Below are 26008 nucleotides of genomic sequence, written 5' to 3'. Positions count from 1 at the left end.
TTGTATCTGCACTTGTATTCTTCTATTTGTGCTAAGCAGTCAATGCACACTTGATTTCTACCAGTATGAGAGGAATGATTGGGGCATCGGATTAGAAGCACATGGTTTCTACTCCTTCCACTAGTTTGAATAAATTCAAGGTTTTCACAACCTTTCCAAGTTTCATCCCTAGCCAAAAGAAAAATAAAAATAACAGGATTGATTAATTGTTGATGATAAATACAAAAATATTTTAGATACATACGAATCTATTAAATAAATTTTAAAAACATGTATTCTTTCATATACTCATGGTTATTGGCATACTTGCCAATTTCTTCAAGAAAGTATACCTCAACCCTTATTGATTAAAGAAGTAGTTTCAACAATGTACTTACCTCAAAGATAAAAGTACATATTCCCATTGCAGGGCTAGCAAATAAGCCAAATGAAAAGACAGTTAACCTGCAATAAAATTGAAATTTGTATAACTAAGATACAGATACATTGACTCTAATACTAACTATCAAAACCACAAATATTTGGTCTGCTCTATGCTAACTTTTGTAAATATTTAAACAGCAAGCAAGATGCACTTTAATATCCAACAACCACTCTTGTTCTCTACTGCACTATAAATCCATTACATGCAATCTCACTTAATATAGTTATTGAAAAAGAAAGCCTTTAAAGCATATAACAATAAAGAACCAACTTAAAAGATTTTGCATGTTAGTAGAAGATTAGAATCCGTCTTTGCTCTGAGAATGTTTCCACATTACATTAAGTAATTACAATTTCATGTTTGTTTAAAAATTTAAAATCTAAAATATGTTAAGTCCAGGCAGAAATAAGCTACATTCAACTTTCAATTTTGGAGGCATTCAGAAAATGTTTGAGTAGCTTCATTTGGACTTAAGAAAATAATTGTAACTCCGATGAGCTTTTTTATGTAATTTCAAAAACCTTTTTTATGTGAAACTTATGAAATATAAACATCTTCTAAGCTAAGTCTGGTAAGTTATGCAATAAAAACTTATGATAGCAAAAGCCTTAATACACTGACTTGTAATGTAAGGATTGCCCAAGCTTTATCAAAACTACACATTGGACTTATCTACATTTGATGTGGGAAAAACACACCTCCTTAAAGATGAAATTAAGGCAATCTTAAAATTTTGTATTTGAATCTAACTCAACGTTAAAGGTTAGATCACACTGAAGGGTATCCCCAACAAATATACTTTATTTAAGTTATAACATTAATCGACATGAGAGAATGATCCCTCTTTTACAAATGAGAACCTTCATGAACTGAGAACCCTAAGTTGTGAATGCATTAGAAAATGAGCTTTCTCTAATGCCAAGTCTACTTAGAGTCACCTATGATGATAACTTACTCCAATTGAAACAGTGAAACTCTGACGACCTAACCAAGTTTTTTCTCCAATTTTTCTTCTTTTTTCTTTTATTTGTTTTTTGTCCATTTCTCCTCTTTACACATGTTCTTCATCTAGTTGGAGCTTTATTTTTATAGTTCTTTGTGTTTTTTTAATTCCAAAACCAATTATTTGGTTTCTGTTCTAATGTTTACTTATACAGTATTGTTCCCAATTATATTCCACTTACAAGATAATATCAAGCACCCAAAACCAAAGAATGCATCCTCAAATTAATAAATTAAATATTAGGGTTTTTATAAATTGTTTTTAAGACTTTGTGTGATAACAATCATTAGAATTTTATAAATCTTATGAAGTTAGTTTGCCATTATGATATTTTTAATATATTTGTCATTTTTGTTGTTTTTAAGCATGTGCATGTGGATATAAATTTGTACAAATTTGTCTGCACCATTGGCAACCACGTAATCAATCACACAATCAATAAAAAATCGTTTTGTTCTTCTCATTCTAATTTTGGTCATTTACCTTTCAACACCATAGTGAATCGTTCTCAAACATGGTCCTCAGGTGTTGGTATTGTCCATCGTCTCCCCTCTCTATTCATAATGTCCCTGCAGCTCCCTTTAATCTATCATCCAATTGTAAATTTTACAAGTCTTTTGATTGCATCGTTTCTTTTACTACATATTTTATTTTCTTCCATACAACTGAAAAAGATCATGCTGCTTAGGATGTTCGAGTTTGTAGTGTTTTTATTTCCATTGATGAAAAAATCACCCTCATTGTATAAATAGGAGTGCTCCCAATTCTGCCCAATTATGGCATTTCTACTTGTTCTTATGCTCTCCCTAGGTTAGTCTACTTTAAGACTTAGCCTACACTCTTTCCGAGTGAGCTGGTCTCACCTCTTACTCTCACATATTCCTTATCTCCACTTCAATCCATCGAAACTCCTCTTGAGTTAAGAATGCTTCCGCTCCTCAACTCTCTTTTATCTTCCATCCAAAGAAGAAATCATAAAGAAAACTACTAGAAGAAGAGCATTTTCCATCAATGTCCATAAGAGGCGTGAGTGAAATTCAATAATGGTGATACTAAAGCTTGTGTCTCCTAAATAAAACGAGTGAGACATGTCTCATAACCATAAGAGCTTCAATTTCAGCAATGGAAGGTGTACCTTTCTTATTTTCAATGACTGAGAAGAGAGGTGCATAATTAGACGAAAGTCCTTCAAGAATAGCATCAACATGCTTCTCATGACGCACTGGTACATCTACACTAGCAAGTTCATCAACATAGCTTTTAATTTTGAGTAGATAGTCTACCATTTATTTAGATTCTAGTTTAACAGCACGCATTGCAATACGCAATTGTCATGCTCGAGACTTAGTTTTGAAGTTCAAAATATTCATGAATTTTCTTTCAAACTTCATAAGAATGAGTTGCACCAAGTACATAAGAGAGAACTAATTTGGAAAGTGTGGACTGAAGCCAAACTAGTAATGTTTGATCCTGAACCTCCCAAGCTTCATAGTTAGGATTGATATTGTCAATTGTTCAATCATTTTCAGTCAAAAAACAAGGAGGAACAATTGGATTTACAACAAATGGTCTCCAATAGATATAGTTTGTTATCATTAAGTTTATCAAATATTGATGTAGGGAAGGACTAGGAAGCGGAAGCCAAAGTAGCAGATACGTTACCAGAACAACTAAAGAAAAAGAAACCATAGTACAACTTGCAACGCGGCACAAACAACAAATTAAAAGCAAAACAATTCCAATTCACATAACAAACTGCAAACACAATTAATGTTTCCTGATCACAAATCACACATCGAATTGACAAAACCAAACCAAACAAAATTTTAGAACAATGAGAATGAATAGCAATAGCAAGGATGATCACATCATCATGAGAACAAAGAATAGGAGAAAAAGAAGCACAATGGACAATCATGTTCGAGTGATGGAGAAACTAGATCATCTAAAAGAAACTTTAGATACCATTTTAGAGAAACTGAACGAGAAAATTTTTGTTTATTGTTGAACAACACATTGAAATGAATATTGTAAGTATTTATAGTAGTTGCACCCTTTAATAGTTGTGTGCTACCACCTAGCACCTATGTGCTACCGCTTAGCACCTATATGCTACCGCTTAGCACTATTATCTAATATGAATATTATAATGGACAACTCTACACTAACATACAAGCAAAGAGTTGGAAAAGTTGTACATTAACAACTCTTAGCTAGACATGTGTACATTGATATATAAACAAGTAGCGGGACAGTTGTACACTAACATACAAGCAAATAGTTGGACGTTGTACACTAACAAAAAAGGCAAACAGTTGGACAGTTGTACACTAAAATTTCTTACTAACAACCCTCTATTCTATGGCCCCATCACAAGGTTTTTGTATTGTCCATCTTCCCCCTTTTCTCTCCATTGACAATGTCCTCTATGTTCCTGGCCTCTTTTTAATTTATTATCCATTAATCATCTAATCCTCTATGACTTTGTTTTCTCACAGAACTGAAGTTTTGGGATGGATAATGCATTAGATGTGAGTCCTAGGATCTTTATCAACTTCGGACCTCTACTCATGCTAGCTCGATGGTGGATTCCTCTCTCTAATTATGTTCAATTGGGTCATCAAAACCTTGATAAGTTTCAACACCATGTACCACATCTATCTATGTTTTCAAATTTGTCGTGAATTGTGTAAATTAGGAAAATATAGTCATAGTCTTTCCCTAGGAGTGTCCCAAAAGAATATTTGGGGATCGAATTATGTTAACTCTACTTTGGGATTTCAATATTTGTAACTTTCATTGATTATTCTTGATGTAATTGGTTTTCTTAATGAAAAATTGTACCATGTTTTCCATATTTCAATCCTTTTATAATAAAGAAAAAAAAATTGGTGCTTCTACTTGTACTTTTAGTAGTGATAATGTTGGTAAAAACCCCTTTGATACTTTTCAGATTTCATGCCTTTCCATAGTATTCTTCATCAAAAGTGCACCTAATCAAAATGCAATGACAGAGCACAGGAAGAGACAACTTATTGAAATTACTCACTCTTTTACCTCATGGTTATGTTCTCAACAATTTTGGAGTGATGTTCTCATTTTGTGCTATATTGTCACTCTATTTTGTTCCCTCGTCAACTTTTCCACCCCTTAACTCCTTTAGTCTTTAGATCTACCTTTTTTGTTCACAATCTTAGTCTTGGCCTCGATAAACTATCAACAGTCTCATAAGTGTCTTTTTAGGCTACCTATTTCTCAAAAAATGTATAAGTGTTTCTTATCCTCTCTGTCACTATTTGATAACATTTGATGTCACCTTTTTGAGTTTTCTTTCTACATACAAGTATATGTTGATGTCATTGTCACCTTTGACTTACATTTGATGTCAACAAGTAGTATATGTTGATGACATTTTCCTTACAAGTAGCGATCATCATTGCATTTTACATATAAAACAACTTTGTCATTATTTTCGGTTAGATATTGTTAAGAATAAAGAAAATAAATATAGGATTGATATCCCTTGTGTAAAATACACACATAGGAGTCTTTATTTATAGATGAGAATAATAACATAAACAATAAGATAATAACAAAATAATATAAACTATGGGCTAAGCCCGTTACATTCAACAAATATTATAGAAATTGTTAGATATTTCTATTTATGTAATGAGCTTAACCCATATTTTTTGTATGTTTTTCTATATAAACATAATCCTATGTGTTTAATATACCTAAGAAAATTTATCTGATTTTTTCTTTTCCTTTATTTTTAATATGGTATCTAGAGCATAGGTTTAAGGTTCAATTTTCTTTTAGTGAACCCACTGTGCACCGGTGTTTTCCAGCCACCGCCCCACCACCTCCTTGCCGCCAGAGCTACCATCACCACCACAATCGTCACTGTTGCCGCCAATTGGTCAGCAACTGGATCTGCGCTTGTCATCTAGGGCTTCTTCTGCTGCCATTATGCCTCTTGTCCAAATTGTTCCATCACAAACATCTATTGTTGGTCCTCCTCATCTAATACATTAGGACAACATACTATTTTCAATGAATTTCTCAAATGGTATGAGGATCGTCAAATCTCTATTTCTACTCCTTCTGTTGCACTCACAGGTACATCTTTTGTTGGTCTCACTCACTTTACTTTCCTTGGCCCTTGGGTTTTAGACTAAGGTGCCACATATCACATTACTGGTAATAAATATTTTCTCTCTTCCTTGTCTACTTCGTGTTATTGATCTTCGATTACCATGGCCAATGGATCTAGGGTTTCATCGCATGGTGTTGGTACCATTAATATTTTTCCTTCGTTATCTATTGATAATGATCTTTATGTCCCTGGGTCTCCATTTAGCTTATTATCCATTAGTCGTCTCACTCGTTCCCTTGATTGTATTATTTCTTTTACCAAAGATTCTGTTTATTTACAGAACCGGAGTTTGGGACGGATAATTGTCCTCGCATAAATTTATAACCTACAAATTTATGCACATTAATTACCTTTCTGCTATCAATGATAACCTAGGAAACATATTTGATGGACAATGTTAAAAGCTTGTGAAGGTCTGGAATCAGATTGTGAACAAAGCAAGTTGAGCCAAACATACGAGGATCAACTGTATTAAATGTAATGAGGAAAAAGGCTGATCAATAAAGACAGCTATGGGGCAGCATCAACTCATAAGTGACGGGGAATGTTGCCATGGAGAAGAGTACAAGTGGTCTATTCCAATGCCATAAATTGATAAGATAAATTATCACGTGTATTCTCACTATGAAGAGAGCATATAGAAATACCAAATTGGGTTTTCATTTCATGATAAAATTTCTCAGATAAAATAATTTGGAACTACTTTTCATTAAACATAATCAACATAAGATGCAAAAGTATCAATAGATGGAACGAAATATTTAAAATCAGTCAGAGTAACAACAAGAGAAGGACCTTGTATTCTAATAATCAAGTAGAACTCATACAAATAAACATAACTAAAGAAAACTAAGGCTTAAACCATCCAGGAACATAACACTTAAGATTTGATAAATAATAAAATCCAAAAGCACTAAAAATATAATCTTACAGAGGCTGATCGGATGCCTTAGCTCCAGCCCTAATAAGACAGTAACTAGTTCCACCCATTATTGATGAAAAGATACCCAGTAGGATTGCAAATATATTATGACCTGTCTTAGCATATGCATTGCTTGCTTCCTTAGCTTTGACTAAGTGTCCTGCAAAATTTAAATTCTGAAATTAGGAAGAGTAGTTAAAGTATATGTACTATTCTCTTGAACCTAGATGATGCAGGCTACATTGCCTGCAGTCAATTACTAACTACACAAAATATTACCTCAGACCTCCTGTAACAAACAGGTCAAAGGCATGTGGTAGTCTTTTCTCTTTTCTAAAAACGTGGGGCATATAGAATGCAAGTCAAGAAAATTTGGCCCATAAATTTGAATTTAAAACCCAATGTATTCTTAAGTCTAAATCACATGTAAGAATATTATAGTTGAAAGCCACAAGCATACCAATAAAATTATACAAAGGAGAATGCAATAAAAAGACTAAGAATGGAAACAACTATTATACCTTCTGTAGCAAGCATTTCTCGGAAGAAGAACAACACACCAAAGAAACAGCAGGCAAGACCTGAACAACAGCAGCTTTGAATTAATTAATCATTACTTACAAATGATAACAAATGCTTACTTTTATACATATTAACTTTCTGTCCTTGTATATATAGAGTAATATGAAATTTATACTTGTAACTTCAGAATTATGAAATAATTAAGAATTTTCAATTTAGTTGTTTCTACTGTAGGCCATAAATATCTTATTACAAGTTGACTTGTTAAGAATTTATATCCAAATATAGATTGTCATTGCTTGAATTTTGAAGTCTGACAAACTTGTCCAAGTAGAATGAGGTTTAATCGGGTGCCCTATTTAAGGTTTTGTACACCAATAAGGTTCAGTTGTCTTTGGGGCATCCGTAAAAATACGAGTTCAGTGTTTCAAGTTTGCCATCATGTTCTACCCCATCTTATACGAGGATGAATTGTATAAACAGAAAGATGCCATCAAATATAAGATCTTATAATTTCGTAACAGATAATTACAGTTAATATCTTACAATTAACAGTTTGCAAACTTCTTTATAAACAAGAAATAACTTTGTAAGAATTTAGGCTACAAGTATGGAAGTAATTCATAATACAAACAAGTACTGGAGAAAAGGTATTGAAAAATAATTAAGTAGAAAATCAGAATTTAAAGTTTCTCTCCATTCCATAAATTTAAAATAGAAGGTAATTTAAGAGCAGAACTGTCACATCTTACTTGCAATATCAGCAACTTTTAATTTATCATGCAAAAAGACCCTGGCCATAATTGAAGCCATAATAGGAACTGTAGAATTCAATACAATGGCCTGAGAGAAAGGCAACCTTTGAGAGCTGAAAATAACACATTCTTTTATTAAAGTAATTGGCATCCCATGAAATCCTCAATGAGCAAAAAAATAACTTCAAATACGATCCCAACAACATTGTTATAATTCAAAAAGTAAAGAGTTAATCCTATAACAACATGTCCTCATACTCCTCAACAAAATGAAGTAGCATAAAGCAAAAACAAAGTTCTTATCGAAACTACTCATACACATCTTCACAATCATCTTCCACACTGTTTTTTTGGGATATTGACCTTATAGCATGTTATCTCATTCAATTGCATGTCATCATTTGTTCTTAATGATCGGGTACCCATTCCTCATTTCCCTCTTTACATTCTTCCTCCACATGCTTTTGGTACTATAAGTTGTGTACATAACCTCACACCTAGTTACGTTAAACTCTCTTCCTATTAGATGGAGTTCCCATATCCAGGCTGGGTTAAAATTAACATTGATGGGGCTGTTAGGGGATATCCTGATCTTGCTACTTGTGGAGGTATTTTTCTTGGGAGTATGGGGGAGATTATTGGTGCTTTCTCTGCGTTTCTTGAAGTTTAGACTGTTATAGTTGTTGAGTTATATGGAGTTAAACATGCTTCGGAGGAAGCTCAAAAGATGGGGCTTACTAATGTATGTGTTGGAGATCCCACATCGACTAGAGATTAGAGCCTTTCATAGTATATAAGTGGGTGCAAACCTCACCCCATTGAGCCGGTTTTATGGGGTTGAGTTAGGCTTAAAGTCCACTTCGTAATATGGTATCAGAGCCATTTCGAGCCTATCCTAGCGAGTGTTTGTGTTGGGCCTATCGTGCCACCCGCTATCGGGCCGCTATCGGACCACCCATAATATATAGTCCCACGCACGAGTTGGTAGTCTCGGCGTGAGGGGGGTGTGTTGGAGATCCCACATCGACTAGAGATTAGAGCCTTTCATAGTATATAAGTGGGTGCAAACCTCACCCCATTGAGCCGATTTTATGGGGTCGAGTTAGGCTTAAAGTCCACTTCGTAATAGTATGGCTTGAATGTAATTCTACCTTGGTTTGTGCTGCGTTTACTGCTAGGACTAATGTTCCGTGGATGCTTCGTAATCGATGGAATACTAGTCTTAATTACTGCGGGAAAATTAGGTTTAGGGTTACTCATATTTTTCGCAAAGGGAATGCGTGTGCTGATAAGTTGGCTAATTTAGGATTTATTCATAGAAAATCATTTCATTGGTTTAATAGGCTTCCATCTAGTCTATTCTTAGAATTCTTTATGAATAGGTATAGTCTACCTATGTATCGTTTTTGTTAATATATGGGTTTTGGTCTAGTCCCCCCATATTTTAATTTTTGTTTTTTTTTAAAAAAAAAAGTTAAACTCTCTTCTTAGTTATTTAAATGTGTATTCGTGGGACAACACTGTTTTCAGAAATGGTATCGATGTTTCTCTCATGATCTTTATTTGTGTTTTGTGTTTTGTGTGTTGTAGTCTCTTTCTATCTTTATGTTTGTTCCATATTATACAGTTGTTCATTCAAATGAAAATATGCAGTCACTATCCCACCACTACCATAAATATGATGTTTCTCCAGCACCTCTTCAAGTATACTAATATCCTTCACGGCCTATTGAAATTCCAAGATGGGAACCATCTTCGACAGATAGTGATATAATGGAGGACATGCTTGATCCTTCCTCGACACCATCTCCCATACTTCATTCTATCTTGTCTAAAAATGATATGATTAGCCTGTTCTTATTGAGAATGGTAAACATTCTACCTGTAACCCTTCTCCCCACTATACAAAACTCAGTTATCATTGGCTATCCACCATAAATTATACTTATGTGTGCACATTATTTTATTCCTATGACTAACTCTCTTAGTGAAGCTTTATCTCTCACAGTGGGGATAAGCAATGATTGGCGAGACATGTGCCCTTCAAAGTAGTGGTACTAGGTGGTTCCTCTTCCAGTTGGGAAATCAACGGTGAGGTTTCAGTGGTAGTAGAAAAACAGGACCTAATGGTAACATTGATCGCTATAAAGCTCAGCTGGTTGGGCAAAGCATACAAACAAATTTATGACCAATATTATACTTAAACTTTCTCACCTATTGCAAAAATCAAATCTATTTGACTTCTCTTTTCCATCGCGGTTATTCACCACTGGACTTTGTTTCAACTTGGTATCAAATATGCATTTCTACATGGTGATCTTCATAGAGCAACCTTACGGATTTATTACTTAAAAAGAGTTATCTAATATAGTATGTTGTCAATGTAAGTCCCTATATTGCTTCAGCCAATAACCTCATGCATGCTTTGGGCATTTTCATACTGTCATCTAGCAGTTTGGAATAATACAAAGTGATTCTAATAATTTTATATTCTATCGTCATCCTCCCCAAGGATGTATCTATCCCATTTTAATATCTTGCTCAAAAGTTCCAAATAAAAGATCTTGGACACCTAAGGTATTTCCTTGGCATAAAAGTGACACATTTCAAGGATGTTTCGCCGTATCACAAAGAAAATATGCTCTCAACAATCTAGAAGAAACAAGGATGATAAATACCAAGCCTATGGAGACACCAAGATCCAAGTGTCAAACTTATACCTAACCAAGGAGAATTGTATTCGAATCTTAGGAGATATAAAAGGTTAGTTAGTAAGCTAAATTACCTCACTGTGACTTATTTTGACGTCACCTTTGTAGTAAGCATAGTAAGTCAGCTTTTAAACCCTCCTTGTCAAGACCATTGGGAGGAAATTATACAGATCTTAATGTACATTAAGAAGGCTCCTAGAAAAGGCATCATGTATACAAATAATGGAAAGTCACCAAGCGATAGCGCTCCACTTTAAAGTATGGTGTTATAATTTAAGGTAATTTAATATCATGGAAAGGAAAAAAAATCTTGTGGCAAGATTATGTGTAGAAGCAGAATACAAGGCAATGACAATATTCACTTATGGCTAAAACAACTCCTCAAAGAACTTAAATTTGTAGGAAGTTCCAAAATGCACCTTGTATGTACAAAGTAGCATACACAAAACAACTCCTCAAAGAACCTAAATTTGTAGGAAGTTCCAAAATGCACCTTGTATGTACAAAGTAGCATACACATTGTCTCTAATTCTATCTTTCATGAGGACCAAACCTATTGAGGTAGATTATCATTTCATAAGACACAAACTAGAATCTAGAAACATCACTACTTGATTTGTCAACTTCGATGAACAATTGGTTGACATATTCATCAAGTCTCTATAACAACCAAGGATAGATTATAGTTGCAACAAGTTAGGCACAGACAGCTTAAATGCTCAAACTTGAGGGGGAATGCTAAACAAATGTTGATACTATATAAAATCAAGAATATCTTGATTATATATGTATTATTAGGAATGTTCTATTTATTCCTATATCATATTTTTTTTTATTAGAGGATAACACATTTCCCCAATTTATTATTGTTAGGTAGTAAGTAGTTGTATTGGAAAACTGTTATACACGTTGTACCCATGAGTTGTTTACTTAATAGAATTAATTACCTATATTAAGAAAGAACAAAATAAATATAGGATTGATATCAATTGTGTAAAATACACACATAAGAGTGTTTATTTATAGATAAAAATAATAACAAAATCAATAACATAATAATATGGGTTAAGCCCGTTACATTCAACATTCCCCCTCAAGTTGGTAAATATAAATCACATGTACCAAACTTGGTAGAAATATAATCAATTATAGATCCCTGTAAAGATCTAGTGAAAATATTTGCTAATTGACCATTCGAATTAACAAATTCAGTCTTGATATCTCCAAACAATCTTTTCTAGAATGAAATGACAATCAATCTCAATATGTTTGGTCATTTCATGAAAGACGGGATTTGAACTAATATGAAGAGCAACCTGATTATCACAGATGAGTGTCATTTGATTGAATTCTCCAAATTGCAATTCTTTGAGTAACTGTTTAAGCCAAATAAACTCATAAGTAGTTGAAGCCATAGGTCTATATTCTGCTGCAACACTAGATCTTGCCACAACATTTTGTTTCTTGCTTTTCTAAGAAAATAAATTATCACCAATAGAAACACGATATCCGGAAGTAGATCTTCTATCAGATAGTGACCCTCTCCCAATCAGCATATGAATAACATACAACTCTAGTATGATTATTGTGATCATATAACAAGCCTTTTTCAAAAGAACCATTAATGTATTCTAATGGTCAACACAAGGTGAATTAAGGAATTGACTCACCACAATAACAACCAATGAGATATTTGGACGAGTGATAGTAAGATAGTTCAACTTTCCAACTAATCTTTTGTACTTCTTAGGATCTGAGAAAGGCTTCCCCTAACTAGGTACGAGTTTGACATTAGGATTCATAGGTGTCTCAACTGATTTTGAATTCGTTAATCCAGTTTCCTCCAAAAATATAGAATGCGTACGTCCTCTCTGAGAAATAACAATACCGTTGTTTGATTGTGCTACCTCAATCCTCAAGAAATATATGAGTTTGCTAAGATCTTTGGTCTGAAAATGTTGACAAAGGTGTTGTTTAACCTGTAAGATGCCATGGTGATCACTGCTTGTAAGAACAATGTCATCAACATATACTACAAGATGGATACACCCAATGCTTGAGTGACAGTAAAAAGGGTTGAAATAGTCAATAGTAAATTAAAGCATTATAATGTGGAGAGGGATTACAGGCAATGTTGTCAAGATCGCGAATTAACTCGCCGATCTTGTGCATTTACGATCCTTTTAGGCAAAAACGAGTTGGATCGGAGGTGGGATCGGACCCTCTCTGGATCGGAGCGATCCAGTGATCCAAGGGTTGGATCGAACAATCCATGAGCTTCCGCGATCCATGACGCGGTCCAAAAAAAACCCTAATGCGCCGCTCGTGCTCGCCGCCGCCTTTCAGTACCTCCGCAAACGTCGTCGCCGCCTTCGCACACCACTGCAAACGCATGCTATGACGTTGGCGAAGCATAAGGAAGGAGGAGCTACGACGGCGCCGCACATAAGGAAGGAGGAGCTGCGACGGCGCCGCACATAAGGAAGGAGGAGCTGCAACGGCACCGCACATAAGGAAGGAGGAGTTGCGACGGCGCCGCACATAAAGAAGGAGGAGTTGCGACGGCGTCGTGCATAAGAAAGGAGGAGTTGCGGTGGCGCCGCGCATAAGGAAGGAAGAGATGCGGGCAGCACATACCTAAACCTAAATTTTAAGAGACATAACTTTGGGCCAAAGGCCCATTTCAATTTTAACCTAATAAAACCTCATTCAAAATTTAAATATGGAATGTGGTGTAGTGTGCGACTGAAACCCTAAATAAAAATCATTGCTTACTTAAGAGACAGATACCAAAGGCCCATTTCAATTTTAACCTAATAAAACCTAACTAAAATTTAAATATGGAATGTGCTCTGTTTATGTGCAGCTGAAACCCTAAATAAAATTCACAGCTTACTCAAAATTAGGTTTTTTGGGCCCATTTAAAAAATTACAATTATTTTCATCTCCAACACATTTTCTTATCCTAAATAAAAATCATAGCTTACTCAAAATTATGAATTTGGACCGTTTCATGAATTATCTTATGTATAGTAACTCTAATAGTAACTCTTTCGAGTCGAGTTACGATCTCCGAGTTACGAGTTTTTTTTATCTCTCTGATCCGCCTCCGAGTTACGAGTTTGACAACATTGATTACGGGTATAACGTATACCATTACGAATGGCAATGGGAATATCAGGTTCAACTATTGGAGCCGGAAGGGACGGAAGATTTGGCACTAGAAGAGAGTCATCCTGTGGACGATGGGAAGACTGACGATGACTGTAAACTTGAAGAGGTGGTAGAAGAGGAGAATCTTTAGGCACACTAGACATAACGGAAGGATCAAAGACAACTGGAATATGTAATTGTTTAGATGGAGACACAGGTGAAGAAGATAAAGACTTAAAATAAATAAATAAAGACTCAATGAAGGCAACGTTTCCAGAAATGAAATAACGGTTAAAAGAAAGTGAAAATCATTTATATTTTTTTTAGATCTAGTAAACCCAAAAAAACTCATTTGTGTGACCTAGCAGATAATTTATCTAGACCAGGACAAAAATTGTGAACATAACATGTAGACCCAAAAGCTTTAGGTGGTAAGAGATGAAGAGATTCACGAGGAAATAAAATAGAATGAGAAATTTTATTCTCTAAAATCGAAGATGACATACGATTAATTAGATAATATGCACTAAGAACAACATCACCCCAAAAACGTTGAGGAATGTCACCATGAAGTAACATAGTACGAGTAGTTTTAACAAGGTGTCTATTCTTGCGGTCAGCCACCCCATTTTGTTCAGAGGTTTAAGCACATGAGGTTTGATGAAGAATGCCATGAGATTTCATAAAAGTGGTAAAAGAATGAGAAAGAAACTCACGAGCATTATCACTTGAATTGAAACTCAAAATTGATTTTTAATTTCGTTATAAAAGGATTGAAATATAGAAAACAACTCAGAACGAGATTTCATTAAAAATAACCAAATACATCTTGAATAATCATCAATAAAAGTAACAAAATACTGAAATCCTAAATTAGACTTAATAGGACTTGGTCCCCAAATGTCAGAGTGAACTAATGCAAAAGGGGATGAAGCACATTGTGAGACGCTACAAGAAAAAGACTTGCAACTTTGTTTACCTAAATGACATGACTCACAAGACAAACTAGACACTTTGGACAAACTTGGAACAAGGTGTTGCATCTTAACAAGACTAGGATGACCTAGTTGAGCATGAATGAGAGATGGAGAATCCTTAACCGTGCCAACATTTGCAGATGTTTGTAGGTGGTAAAGACCATGAGACTCACATCCGGTGTCAATCATCTGTCTCGAACTCCGGTCCTGTAATATTTGGTAAATGAAATAAGACAATCAAGAGAACGAGTTAGACTACTAATGGATAATAAGTTAAAGGGAGACTATGAACATAAAGAACATTATCAATAGATAAAGAAGGAAGAAGATTAATAGTATTAACACCATGGGATGAGACCCTAGAGCCATTGGTGATGGATGGTAAATAATCGAAGGTATACAAAGAAGAGAAAAAAGATTTATTACCAGTAATATGATCGGTGACACCTGAGTTGAGAACCCAAGGACCAAGAGAATTGGAGTAAGGCCAACAAAAGGTGTACTTGAATGTGCAACAAAAGCAGTGGAACCAGAGTTTTGACGACCCTCATACCATTTAAGAAATTCATTGAAAATTGCACGTTGGCCTGAGATATCAGATGAAGTAGGGTCCATGGTAGAAGGTTGCACAAGAACATTATAGGCAACCACAACATATTTAGGAGAATGACCATGTAAGGCATAACACCCGATCAATTTTGTGGCCAAGTTTGCCACAATGTTTACACCAGTGACACCCTTTGCCAGACTTGGAAGGGTGAGTGATCATAACGCTGAGATTAAAGCAGAAGAGGTATATCAGTGATGTGTTTACTTGGCACACGCAGAAGGGTAGAACAAGAGAAAGTGAAATTGGGAACAACAGGTGATCCTAAAATCAGATCATGGACATGAGAATATCAGGAAGGCCATGTAAGCCCAATAATATGAAGAACTTGGACCGTTGCTATAGTTCTTGAGTAGGAGTGGAGGTAGGAGACAATAATTTATTAAAATCATGAAGAAGAGCATGTAGTTTACCCAAATATTCAGGCATGGTACCATCAAGATGTTTGGGAGCAACAACAATAAGGAGATTTTGACACACCATAAAAGACGTTAAGTATCATTGGTGTATAATAATTTCGCATGTTCCCAAACTTATGAACACATCTCAAAAACACGAAATATTTGTAATAAAAATGAGTGATAGTAGATTTAATAACAATGCATAATTGAGCTCCAATTTTCAACCAACGGGAAGCATCATCTGCAACAACAATGTGAACACATTGGGTAAGATGATCAACATAATCTTGACTCTTAAGCCATAATTTAATATCTGAGGCCCTAGTGTCATAATTAGTTTCATCCAATTTGCCAATAGAAAGATGAACATTGAGATAATTAGTATAGATAGATGGATTGGGCATAGTGGTAAGAGACGAATCCATAGATCTGGTTGCCATCCAATTGGTGGCAACTGCAGCAACTCCGACAAAGGTAACTCCGACGATGGTAGCTCCGACGCCAGTGGTGGCGGCTGATGGTGAACAATGGGTTCACCCAAAACACATTGAATCCTAACCCTAGGCTCTGGATACCATATTAAGAATGAAGATAAATATAGGATTGATATCCCTTGTGTAAAATACACACATGGTAGTTTTTATTTATAAATGAAAATAATAACAGAATCAATAACATAATAACAGAATCAATAATATAATATCAGAATAATAAAAATTATGGGCTAAGTCCGTTACATTCAACAACCTACCTTTTTTTTGTACCTTTCGATGTTCCTGATATAATTTTCTTCTATAAATAGTAAAGATCATTCGAGAGAAGTCTTAAGTTGGTATCAAAGGAGGTTGATCCCTCTCTGTTAGTTTTGTGATTATCCCTTGCCGTCCACATCCATCTCCGTTGTTGTTGTTCTTCCCAATCAAAGTTTTGTTACAACAAACACCTCGTTTGGATCTTCCCATGATTTTATTGAATACACTGCTTTTGTTGTAGGCCAACCACCTTTTTCTTCAACGATCATCAAATCAGGTGTGTCTCATCATGCGACGTCCAACCCACCTAGTCACATCCTTTGTTTCTCTGGCACGCCCTGCCATGTATGTCATATCCATCTACTACAACTAGGCGCGTGAAGGTCACCCGCCACCTTCCGATAATATTTCTGGTAATGCTGCCTTATTTTCTTCCCTTTATCATACTAAAAATCTTATGTTAATACTTTAACAAATAGATCCAAAGTTACTTCTCAAAGAGTTGGTCCAATCTCCCTTTCTCCGTCTTTGAACCTAAAGCATGTTCGATTTGTCCCTTTAACCTAAATTCCTTAAATCAAATAACTAAATCTTTAAATTATTCAATAACCTTTTATGAAAATTCTTTTGTTATACAAGAACATAGTACATGTCAACTGACTAGTGAAGGACATGAATCTAGGGGACAATAAAGTTCAATATTCCGTTATGTTTCCAGATGAACCTTTGTTTCACAATCTCCTTGAGTCTTTGGTTGTGTGTTTTGTACATGATATGTCTCCAAGTTGGGATAAACTTTCAGCTCGAGTTATTTGTCTTTTTAGGATATTTTGGTCTTCAAAAAGGGTATTGATGTTATTCAGCTGACACTAGAAGATATTACATGTCGGCAAGTGTCACCTTTTTTCAAGAAACTCCTTTCTTCTCTTCCTCCACATAAGATGTTAATGTTGTCCACCAAGTCTTGCCTATGCTTTAGTGGAGCCCTGTGTATCTTACTCCAAACATTGTTCCAATGACTCTGAATAATTTAAATTCTTCTCATTAGCCCAATTCACCTGGACCATCTCCTCCTTTTATCACCTCCCAATGACTAACTCCAATGACAGGTCCAAGACTGCATGGTGAGTCTTGTTCATCAAGTCTTTCACCATCGTTGTTCCATACTATGCCTCCTAATATTAATGACGATTCCAATTGGCCTATTGCCATTCGAAAAGGTACTCACACTGCACGCAACTATTTATAATTTTCCAAGTTATCATCATTTGTCCCCCTCCTATTGTTCTTTTGTTTGCTCTATATTTTCCATTACAATTCCTAAAAATGTGAAAGAGACACTTGATCATCCTGGATGGCAACAAACCATGATTAATGAAATGTAGGCTCTTGAACATAATGGTACATGGAACTTAGTTCCTCTTCCACCTAAACAAAAGGTTGTTGGTTGTCGTTGAGTTTATGTCATTAAAGTTGGGCCAAATGAAGTTGATAGCCTCAAAGCTAGATTGGTGGTCAAAGGATATACTCATATTTATGGCCTTGATTATGGTGATACATTTTCTCCCGTAGCCAAAATGACTATTGTGCGTCTCTTCTTTTCCATGGTAGCTATACTTGATTAGCCTCTTCGTCAATTAGATATTAAATATGTTTTCCTTCACGGGTGATCAAGAAGAGGATATTTACATGGAGCAATCTCCTGGTTTTGTTGCTCAAGGGGAATCTGGCTTGGTTGGTAAGTAACATTTGTCTCTCTGTGGTCTCAAGCAATCACCTCATGCTTGATTTGGAATATTGTATCACATTGTTCAAACTTTTGGAATGAAAACAGTAAGGCAGATCATTCAGTTTTTTATTGTCACACCTCATCTAGAAAATGTGTTTACTTAATTGTCTATGTTGATGACATGGTTATTATAGGAAATTATGCTACTAGAATCTCACAGCTAAAGAAACAGTTATGTAATCACTTTCAAACCAAAGATCTTGGAAGTCTCATACTTTCTAGCCATTAAAGTGGCTCAATCAAAGGAAGGTATTGTAGTTTCTCAAAGGAAATACGCTTTACATATCACGAAAGAAACCGACATGATTGACTGTAGACCAATAGATAGCCCAATGGATCCAAACCAAAACTAATGGCAGGTCAAGGTGAACCTCTCCAAAGAGATATAAAAGACTTGTTGGGAAACTTATTTATCTCCCTACTACTAGACTCCATGTATCTTTTGCAGTGGGTGTTGTTAGTCAGTTTATGCAAAATCTTTGTATTGATCATTGGAATGTTACCATCCGTATCTGAAGATACCTCAAAAGGGCTCCAAGACAAGGTTTATTATATGAAGATAAAGGGAATACCCAAATTTTTGGGTATTGTCATACTAATTGAGCAGGACCTCCTATGGATAAACACTTCACTACAGGTATTGTGTTCTCATTAGAGGAAACATTAAACAAAGTGTGGTTGCTTGATCTAGAGTTGAAGTTGAATATAGGACAGTGACGTCTCTCACTAGTGAACTTGTCCAGGTTTAACAATTTCTTCTAGAATTAAAATTCTAGAACAAACAAATGAAAATGTACGGTGATAACAAAATTGTTATCCACATTTCTTCCAATCCATAGTTCCATGAAAGGAATAAACACATAGAACTTGACTATTATTTTATTTGGGAAAAATTGTTGTCCAAGGAAATTTGTAGTGAGTTTGTAGGATTCAAATGATAAACTTGCAATTGTGTTAACAAAATCCTTTAGGGGACCTCAAATTGAATTTATTTCTTCCAAGCTTGGTACATACAATTTGTATGCTCCAACTTGAAGGGGAATGTTGCAATAGGTATTAAATATAGGTAGTAAGTAGTTTGTATAGAAAACTACTATATTTTGTACCTATGAGTTGTTTACTTATTAGCATTAATTACCTAGATACAACCTTTTTCTTGTACCTTTTGATGTTCCTGATGTAATTTCCTTCTATAAATAACAAAGATCAGTTGAGAGATACCTAATCTCTTAAGCTCTTTTTATCATATTTTCAGTCTTCAGTATTACACTAATTTCTTTTTCACAATATATAAAGTATATTCATGTCTCATAAACACGCAATTTCATATGAATGTTCCTTTCTTTCCTAGAGTTTAATAGAAATAAAAGGTTGAAAAGGAATAAGTGAGTTGCACTAAACTTTATTTATTAAGCAAATCATTGGGATGTCAAATTACAAATGAAAAGTTTTACAAAGCTTAATATGAAGAATATTGTCTTTAGATTCTTATCATTAGTTACAACTTGCATGATCAGTTACAAAATGCAATTCAAATTCTTTTGCTAAAGCTTTTATCCATTATTGTACTTCTAAGAATTAGTGCAATAATATATATCATGTATGAAAAACTAAACATTGAAGAAAACAATATCATCCAGTATCAAATAACATCCTAAAAGTACGATAAAATATTCTAAAATTATGACATTTTTATGAGAATAGAAAGATAAATATTGAAGGGGTAAAGTCTGGTAGAGAAAAATTACCAAAAGGACAAATGAAATGCTGAAAGGAATTAAAATTGAGGGAAAAACTATGACCACTTACCAATATATAAAACTTGACATTGATATACATCCTGTAAGGGCCCTTGAAAGTAAAATGATTCTAACTTGGGATGTTCCAAATAATGGTTCTTCACTCCTTCTCAACCACAAATATGACAGTATCAAGGTAATTGCACATCTTGCAAAAGCGGTCTCAAACAAAGGAATTGCCTGAACTGCCAAATCAAAATTGTTATTGTAAAAATTAAAATGGGAAACACCTAAAACAAATTGAAAAGTAAAAACGAGAACTGTAAATCTTGAAAATATATCTTAAATTTAACACAATAGATAAATAAAATGTATATTTTAAATTTAATTGAGTATTTAAATAATAATATAACAAATACTGATAGAATTAGAAGGTATAACTAACATACATAGTATGTCAAAATTCTTAAGATGCAAAATTATATTATTGAGAATGATTACAAGAGAGTCTTGTGTTGCATCCACTGCCTGTTTGAATACTGCTTGAGTCCGTTACTAATACTTAAGATGCAAAATCCATATATTGAGTACTAACTCAAACTCTATTGAGTATTTAACAACTGATTTATGATTCAGATATGTAGCTCAAAAAGATATTCAAAAACACACATTTGTATGACTTAGGAGATAATTTATCAAGACCAAGAATAAAATTATAAACAAAGCATGTGGACCCAAAAACTTTGGGAGGTAAAGAGTGGAGAGGGTAATAAAATAGAATGAGGAATTTTGTTATCTAAAACAGAAGATGGCATGCGATTAATGAGATAACATGCACTAAGAACAACATCACCCCAAAAGCGCTGAGGAACATCACCATGGATTAAAATAGTACGAGTTGTTTCAATAAGATATCTATTCTTGCGCTCAACTGTCCCATTTTGTTGAGGTGTATAAGCACATGAAGTTTGATGAAGAATACCACGAGAAGCCATAAAATTTTTAAAAGTATGAGAAAGATACTCACGTCCATTATCACTGCGCAAAATGCGAATGGAAATTCCAAATTGATTTTTAATTTCATTGTAAAATATTTGAAATATTGAAAACAACTCAGAACGGTTTTTCATTATAACACCCAAGTACATCTTGAATAATCATCAATAAAAGTAACAAAATATTGAAATACTAAATTAGACTTAATACGACTTGGTCCCCAAATGTCAGAGTGAACTAAGGCAAAAGGAGATGAAGCACGTTGTGAGACACTACTAGGAAAAGAACTACGAATGTGTTTCCCTAACTGACACGACTCACACGATAAACTAGACACATTAGACAAACTTGCAACAAGTTGCTGCATCTTGGCAAGACTAGGATGACCCAACCGAGCATGAATGAGAGATGGAGAATCCATAATCGCGCCAACATGTGCAGAGATTTTTAGTTGATAAAGTCCATGAGACTCACATTCGGTGCCAATCATCCGTCCCGAACTCCGGTCCTGTAAAGAAACAGAATCTTTGGTAAAAAGAAATAACACAATCAAGGGAACGAGTGAGAGGACTAATGGATAATAAGTTAAATGGAGACCCAGGGACATAAAGAACATTATCAATAGATAAAGAAGGAAAAAGGTTAATAGTACCCACACCATGTGATGGTACCTTATATCCATTGGCCATGGTAATTGAAGGTAAATAACCCGTAGTAGATAGGGAAGAGAAAAAAGATTGATTACCAGTAATGTGATCTGTGGCACCTGAATCTAGAACCCAAGGGCCAAGGGAAGTAGAGTGAGTGAGGCCAACAAAAGATGTACCTGAATGTGCAATAGAAGCCGTGGAACTAGAGTTCTAACGATCCTCATACCAATTAAGAAATTCATTGAAAATAGCAAGTTGGCCTGGGGTATCAATTGAAGTATGGTCCACAGTAGAAGGTTGCACAGGAGCAGTTTGAGCAACCGCAACAGATTTAGGAGGACGACCATGTAAGGCATAGCATCTGTCAATTTTGTGGCCAAGTTTGCCACAATGGTCACACTTGTGACGCCCTTTGCCCGGCTTGTGAGGGTGGGTACGATCATTATGCTGAGAAACTAAAGCAGAAGAGTCATCAACATGAGACGTTATATCAGTGGTGTGTTTACCTGACACACGCAGAAGGGTAGAAGAAGTGGAAGTAAAATTGGGCACGATAGGAGATCCAAATATTTGATCACGAACATGAGAATAATCATCAGGAAGGCCATGTAAACCAAATAACATGAAAAACTTGGATCTTTGTTCTAGTTCTTGGGAAGGAGTGGGGGCAGAAGGTAATAACTCATTAAAATCATGAAGAAGAGCATGAAGCTTACCTAGATATTCTGCCATTGTACCATCAAGACGTTTGGGAGCAACAATTGTGAGGAGATTTTGACACACACCCTAAAGACGTTGAGTATCATTGGTGTATAATAATTTTGTTTGTTCCCAAACTTCTGAACATGTCTCATAGGTACGAAAAATTTGTTTCAAAGATGAGTGAATGGTAGATTTGATAACAATGCATAATTGAGCATCAACATTTAACCAACAAGAAACCTCATTTTCAGCAACATTAGGATGGGTAAGATGATCAACATAACCTTGACTCTTAAGCCATAACTTAATATCTGAGGCCCAAGTGTCATAATTGGTTCCATCCAATTTGTCAATTGAGAGTTGAACATTGACATAATTAGTATAAATAGATGGATCCGGCATAATGACAGCGAAAGTAGCAACAGCGGCAGCGGAAGAAGCCATAGTGGCAACGGAAGCGAAAGAAGCCATAGTGGCAGCGGAAGCGGAAGAAGCCATAGAGGATAAAGACATATCCAGTCACCGGTCAATTGGTGCAGCGACAAAGATGAAGGCTCCGGCAGCGGTTTCACGCAGCGTCTCCGGCAACGATTCCGGCGGCGGCTCTGGCGAAGTGGCGACGGTGGCGGCTCCAGCGAGACGATGGGGCAGTGGCTGGAAAATTCCAGTGAACAGTGGGTTCACCAAAAAAATTGAACCCTAACCTTATGCTCTAGATACCATATTAAAAGGAAAAGAAATAATAGGGTAAATCCCTTGGGTATATTGGAAAAGAAACATATGGGCTAAGCCCATTACAAAATAGAGATATCTAGTAATATCTATAATATCTCATAATATCTAATTATATCTAATAATATCTAACAGTATCTGATTTAAGCCACCATCATACCTTGAAATTAGGGTGAAATATATGAAGCAAAAGGATGGATAGACCATTCAAAACTTGGATGAACATAAACTTTTTAGAAGAAAAATGGGTGCACAATAATGATAGGTGATGGATCGATAGTAGGATGACAACAATACTTAATTTATTGGTAAATAGTCCTAAGGGGATTGTTTATTGTCTTTTTCAAGTCAAATGATGCTTCTGACATATGTAAGGCAACTAATGTTGATGGATGATGTTGAGGAGGTTGGCAGAAGGAAAAGTGATCCTAATTGTAACTAGCAAATAAGAGACATAAGTTATATCGGACACCTTGTGCAATGCAGCTCATTACATTTATTTAATGTTGGGAATTTTGATAAGAAAATATCACTTCATCAAGAGACAATAGCGAGTGGTAAAAAAAATCACAACCTACATTTATTAAAGAACTAATCTTATTACCTTATTACACAAAATTTACTAAAGGAACATATTTGTCTAATACTCGTTTTGCCACTTTTTATTTGACGTTGGGATGCTTGAATGGAAATAAAGGATCACTTATTAGGATGTTCACATTCAAGGTGTGGCAATCTAATCAATTTGTAAAAACTAGAGATGGAGGGGAAATTTGATACTGGATGAGGGGTTTTGGAAAAATATTTTGAATTGCACGAGTGTTCTTCCCCTACCTGAGGTGTTGCACATGGTGGATTTAGATGAAAAATCAGCCAAGAGATTTATTTATGAAGAAATGGATATTGCTAAACAGAAGATACAAAATCTTGTCAATGGAGTTAGGAAAAGGTAATAATAACTAATTACCTTCACTTGTTTGATTTTCTAATTTATCTTCTAGAATTATAGGCTTTGTTTGGATTTTTTTCTACCTGATGTGTTGCACATCGTGGATTTAGATGAGAAATCAACCATGAGATTTATTTATGAAGAAATGGATATTGCTAAACAGAAGATACAAAGTCTTGTCAATGGAGTTAGTAAAAGGTAATAATAACTAATTACCTTCATTTGTTTGATTTTCTAATTTATCTTCTAGAATTATAGACTTTGTTTGGATTTTTATCTACCTTAACTACACTCTATTAAGGCATGGACAAGTCCAATGATAAGATGCAAGTCTTAATCCTATAGTCTTGCCATTGACACCCAAGTTTTGATAATAACAAACAAGACAGTTTGGTTCGTCTGATATAAGCTACCTAGTGAGACACAAGTACTAGACAAAAGCAAAAGATAATATAAGATATTTCTTGTAGAAAGAATAGAAAGTTAACAAGATGCAAGTCACGCAATAAGTACAAGATGCGAGATAAAACAAGTTCATGTAGACACATCATTTATAAAAGACAGAGGCATGCTCACTGCTCTAAACATAGCTTATATCACTAGAGGTAGTCTGTTGAAGACTAGACTCAACTAGAAAAGCATCAGACCAAAATAATCACAAGATGCAGGCGTCACCAAAGTTGGCGAAGTCTCAACAAGATGCAAGTATACAAGCATCACCAAACGATATGCTACAAGACCAAAAGAGTCGTACTAATGTTAAAGATTGCAAGAAGCGCTAGACAATGTACATGCACCCCAATAATGTACATATGTTAGACGAAGTACACGCATTAGACGAAGCCAAGCACTAGATGTTGATCTAGTTCCAAACGTTGATCCAGCTCTAGATGCAAACCGTGTAGAAGAGACACAAAATAGTAAGATTAAACTTAAAAGTTAAACACCAAGGAAATTCACAATCAAAATTGCTAGATACTTTCAACTAAATACTTTTTCATTGGTTGTTTTCCTTATTCTGCAAATACATAATGTCGAACAGAACATACAACATACCATGCTGAACAATAGAACATTACCAGAAAATATATTGGTAAGAACCCCCATGAGAAAGTAGATGGTAGATGAGAGAGCCATACAAAGTAAACCAGAGTATTTGGACCCATTCCACACCCACAATATAAAATGAGTGAACGAAGATTCCTCATACTCAAGTAATCTTGTCACCTCATTCTGCAATAAAATATAAGGCAGAGAAATTAACTCTAGTTCATTGTTCACTTTGTATTATCTATTTTCTTTTTCTCCTTTTAAGAGGAACACAGAAAACCAACTTTCCTTTATTCTACAATCATAAATACAAGCCACGCAAGAATCTAGAATAGACAAAATTTGTTTCAAAGCAAATTCGTAGTTTACTCAGCCACAAGTATAAAACCCCATCCATTACATTACATATCAGTCTTGTTTTTATTCAATTCATTGTGCTTCTAGACATATACTAAGGTATGAAGCCAATACTTGAGATTGAATTTTAAAGCAAGTTATAAGTACAACAACACATCAATATAACAAAATTTTATAGTATCTATGATATTTACTATCATATTATAGAAATAAGGTGCAAATATTTTAAGCATAGTCGTTCACATTACCGTATACTCTAATAAACGTGAATTATGAAAAAATACAAAAATCTAAAAACTATCAAAATTTAAAAAATTTAAAAGTATGTAAATAGAAAAATCTTTTTTCAAAGAATTACATAAAGCTTGTTTTTCCATTGATAAAAATACGTAGAAATAATGTAAATCTTTATCGCATCCAAATAAAAAATTTCAAAAATATTTTCTTTGTTATGCATTTTGTTTCATTTTTGGTGGAAAATTAAACATTAAAAAACTACATTCGTTTTTCACATTTAATTAAAGATACGAATGTCATAGGGTTCTAACACATTCCTTACATGTAATCGACTCCCGAACCCAAATATGATTTTAAGACCTGTTTCTTTTAAGGTTTTTCGTAACTCTAGAGGTGACTCTTCTATACTTATACAAAGATC

At 34.7% G+C, this 26008-nt stretch overlaps 1 protein-coding gene and 1 pseudogene across 3 annotated transcripts in view; both read right to left on the bottom strand.

Annotated features, from left to right (window-relative positions):
* LOC150026635 (uncharacterized) overlaps positions 1 to 25202 on the bottom strand; it is a 37429-nt gene extending 12227 nt beyond the window's left edge. Inside the window, exons 1-6 of one of the 3 annotated variants that reach the window (XM_090303431.1) lie at positions 25023 to 25202; positions 19985 to 20154; positions 7783 to 7898; positions 7030 to 7089; positions 6518 to 6668; positions 378 to 444 (exon numbers count right to left, since the gene is read on the bottom strand). In XM_090303431.1, the coding sequence (XP_090159557.1) occupies positions 378 to 444; positions 6518 to 6668; positions 7030 to 7089; positions 7783 to 7898; positions 19985 to 20154; positions 25023 to 25151 (693 nt within the window). In that variant the 5' untranslated portion in view covers positions 25152 to 25202. Of the gene's footprint in view, positions 1 to 377; positions 445 to 6517; positions 6669 to 7029; positions 7090 to 7782; positions 7899 to 19984; positions 20160 to 25022 lie in introns of all 3 variants that reach the window. The other 2 variants (XM_090303432.1, XM_090303433.1) reach the window with 2 other exon arrangements.
* LOC150026636 (uncharacterized) lies at positions 21663 to 22902 on the bottom strand (annotated as a pseudogene).
* Positions 25203 to 26008: the final 806 nt, after the last annotated feature.

This window comes from Phaseolus vulgaris, chromosome 6 (assembly GCF_051622355.1).
Source record: "Phaseolus vulgaris cultivar YP4 chromosome 6, ASM5162235v1, whole genome shotgun sequence".
NCBI lineage: Eukaryota > Viridiplantae > Streptophyta > Magnoliopsida > Fabales > Fabaceae > Phaseolus > Phaseolus vulgaris.
This window is presented reverse-complemented; position numbering and strand designations above follow the sequence as displayed.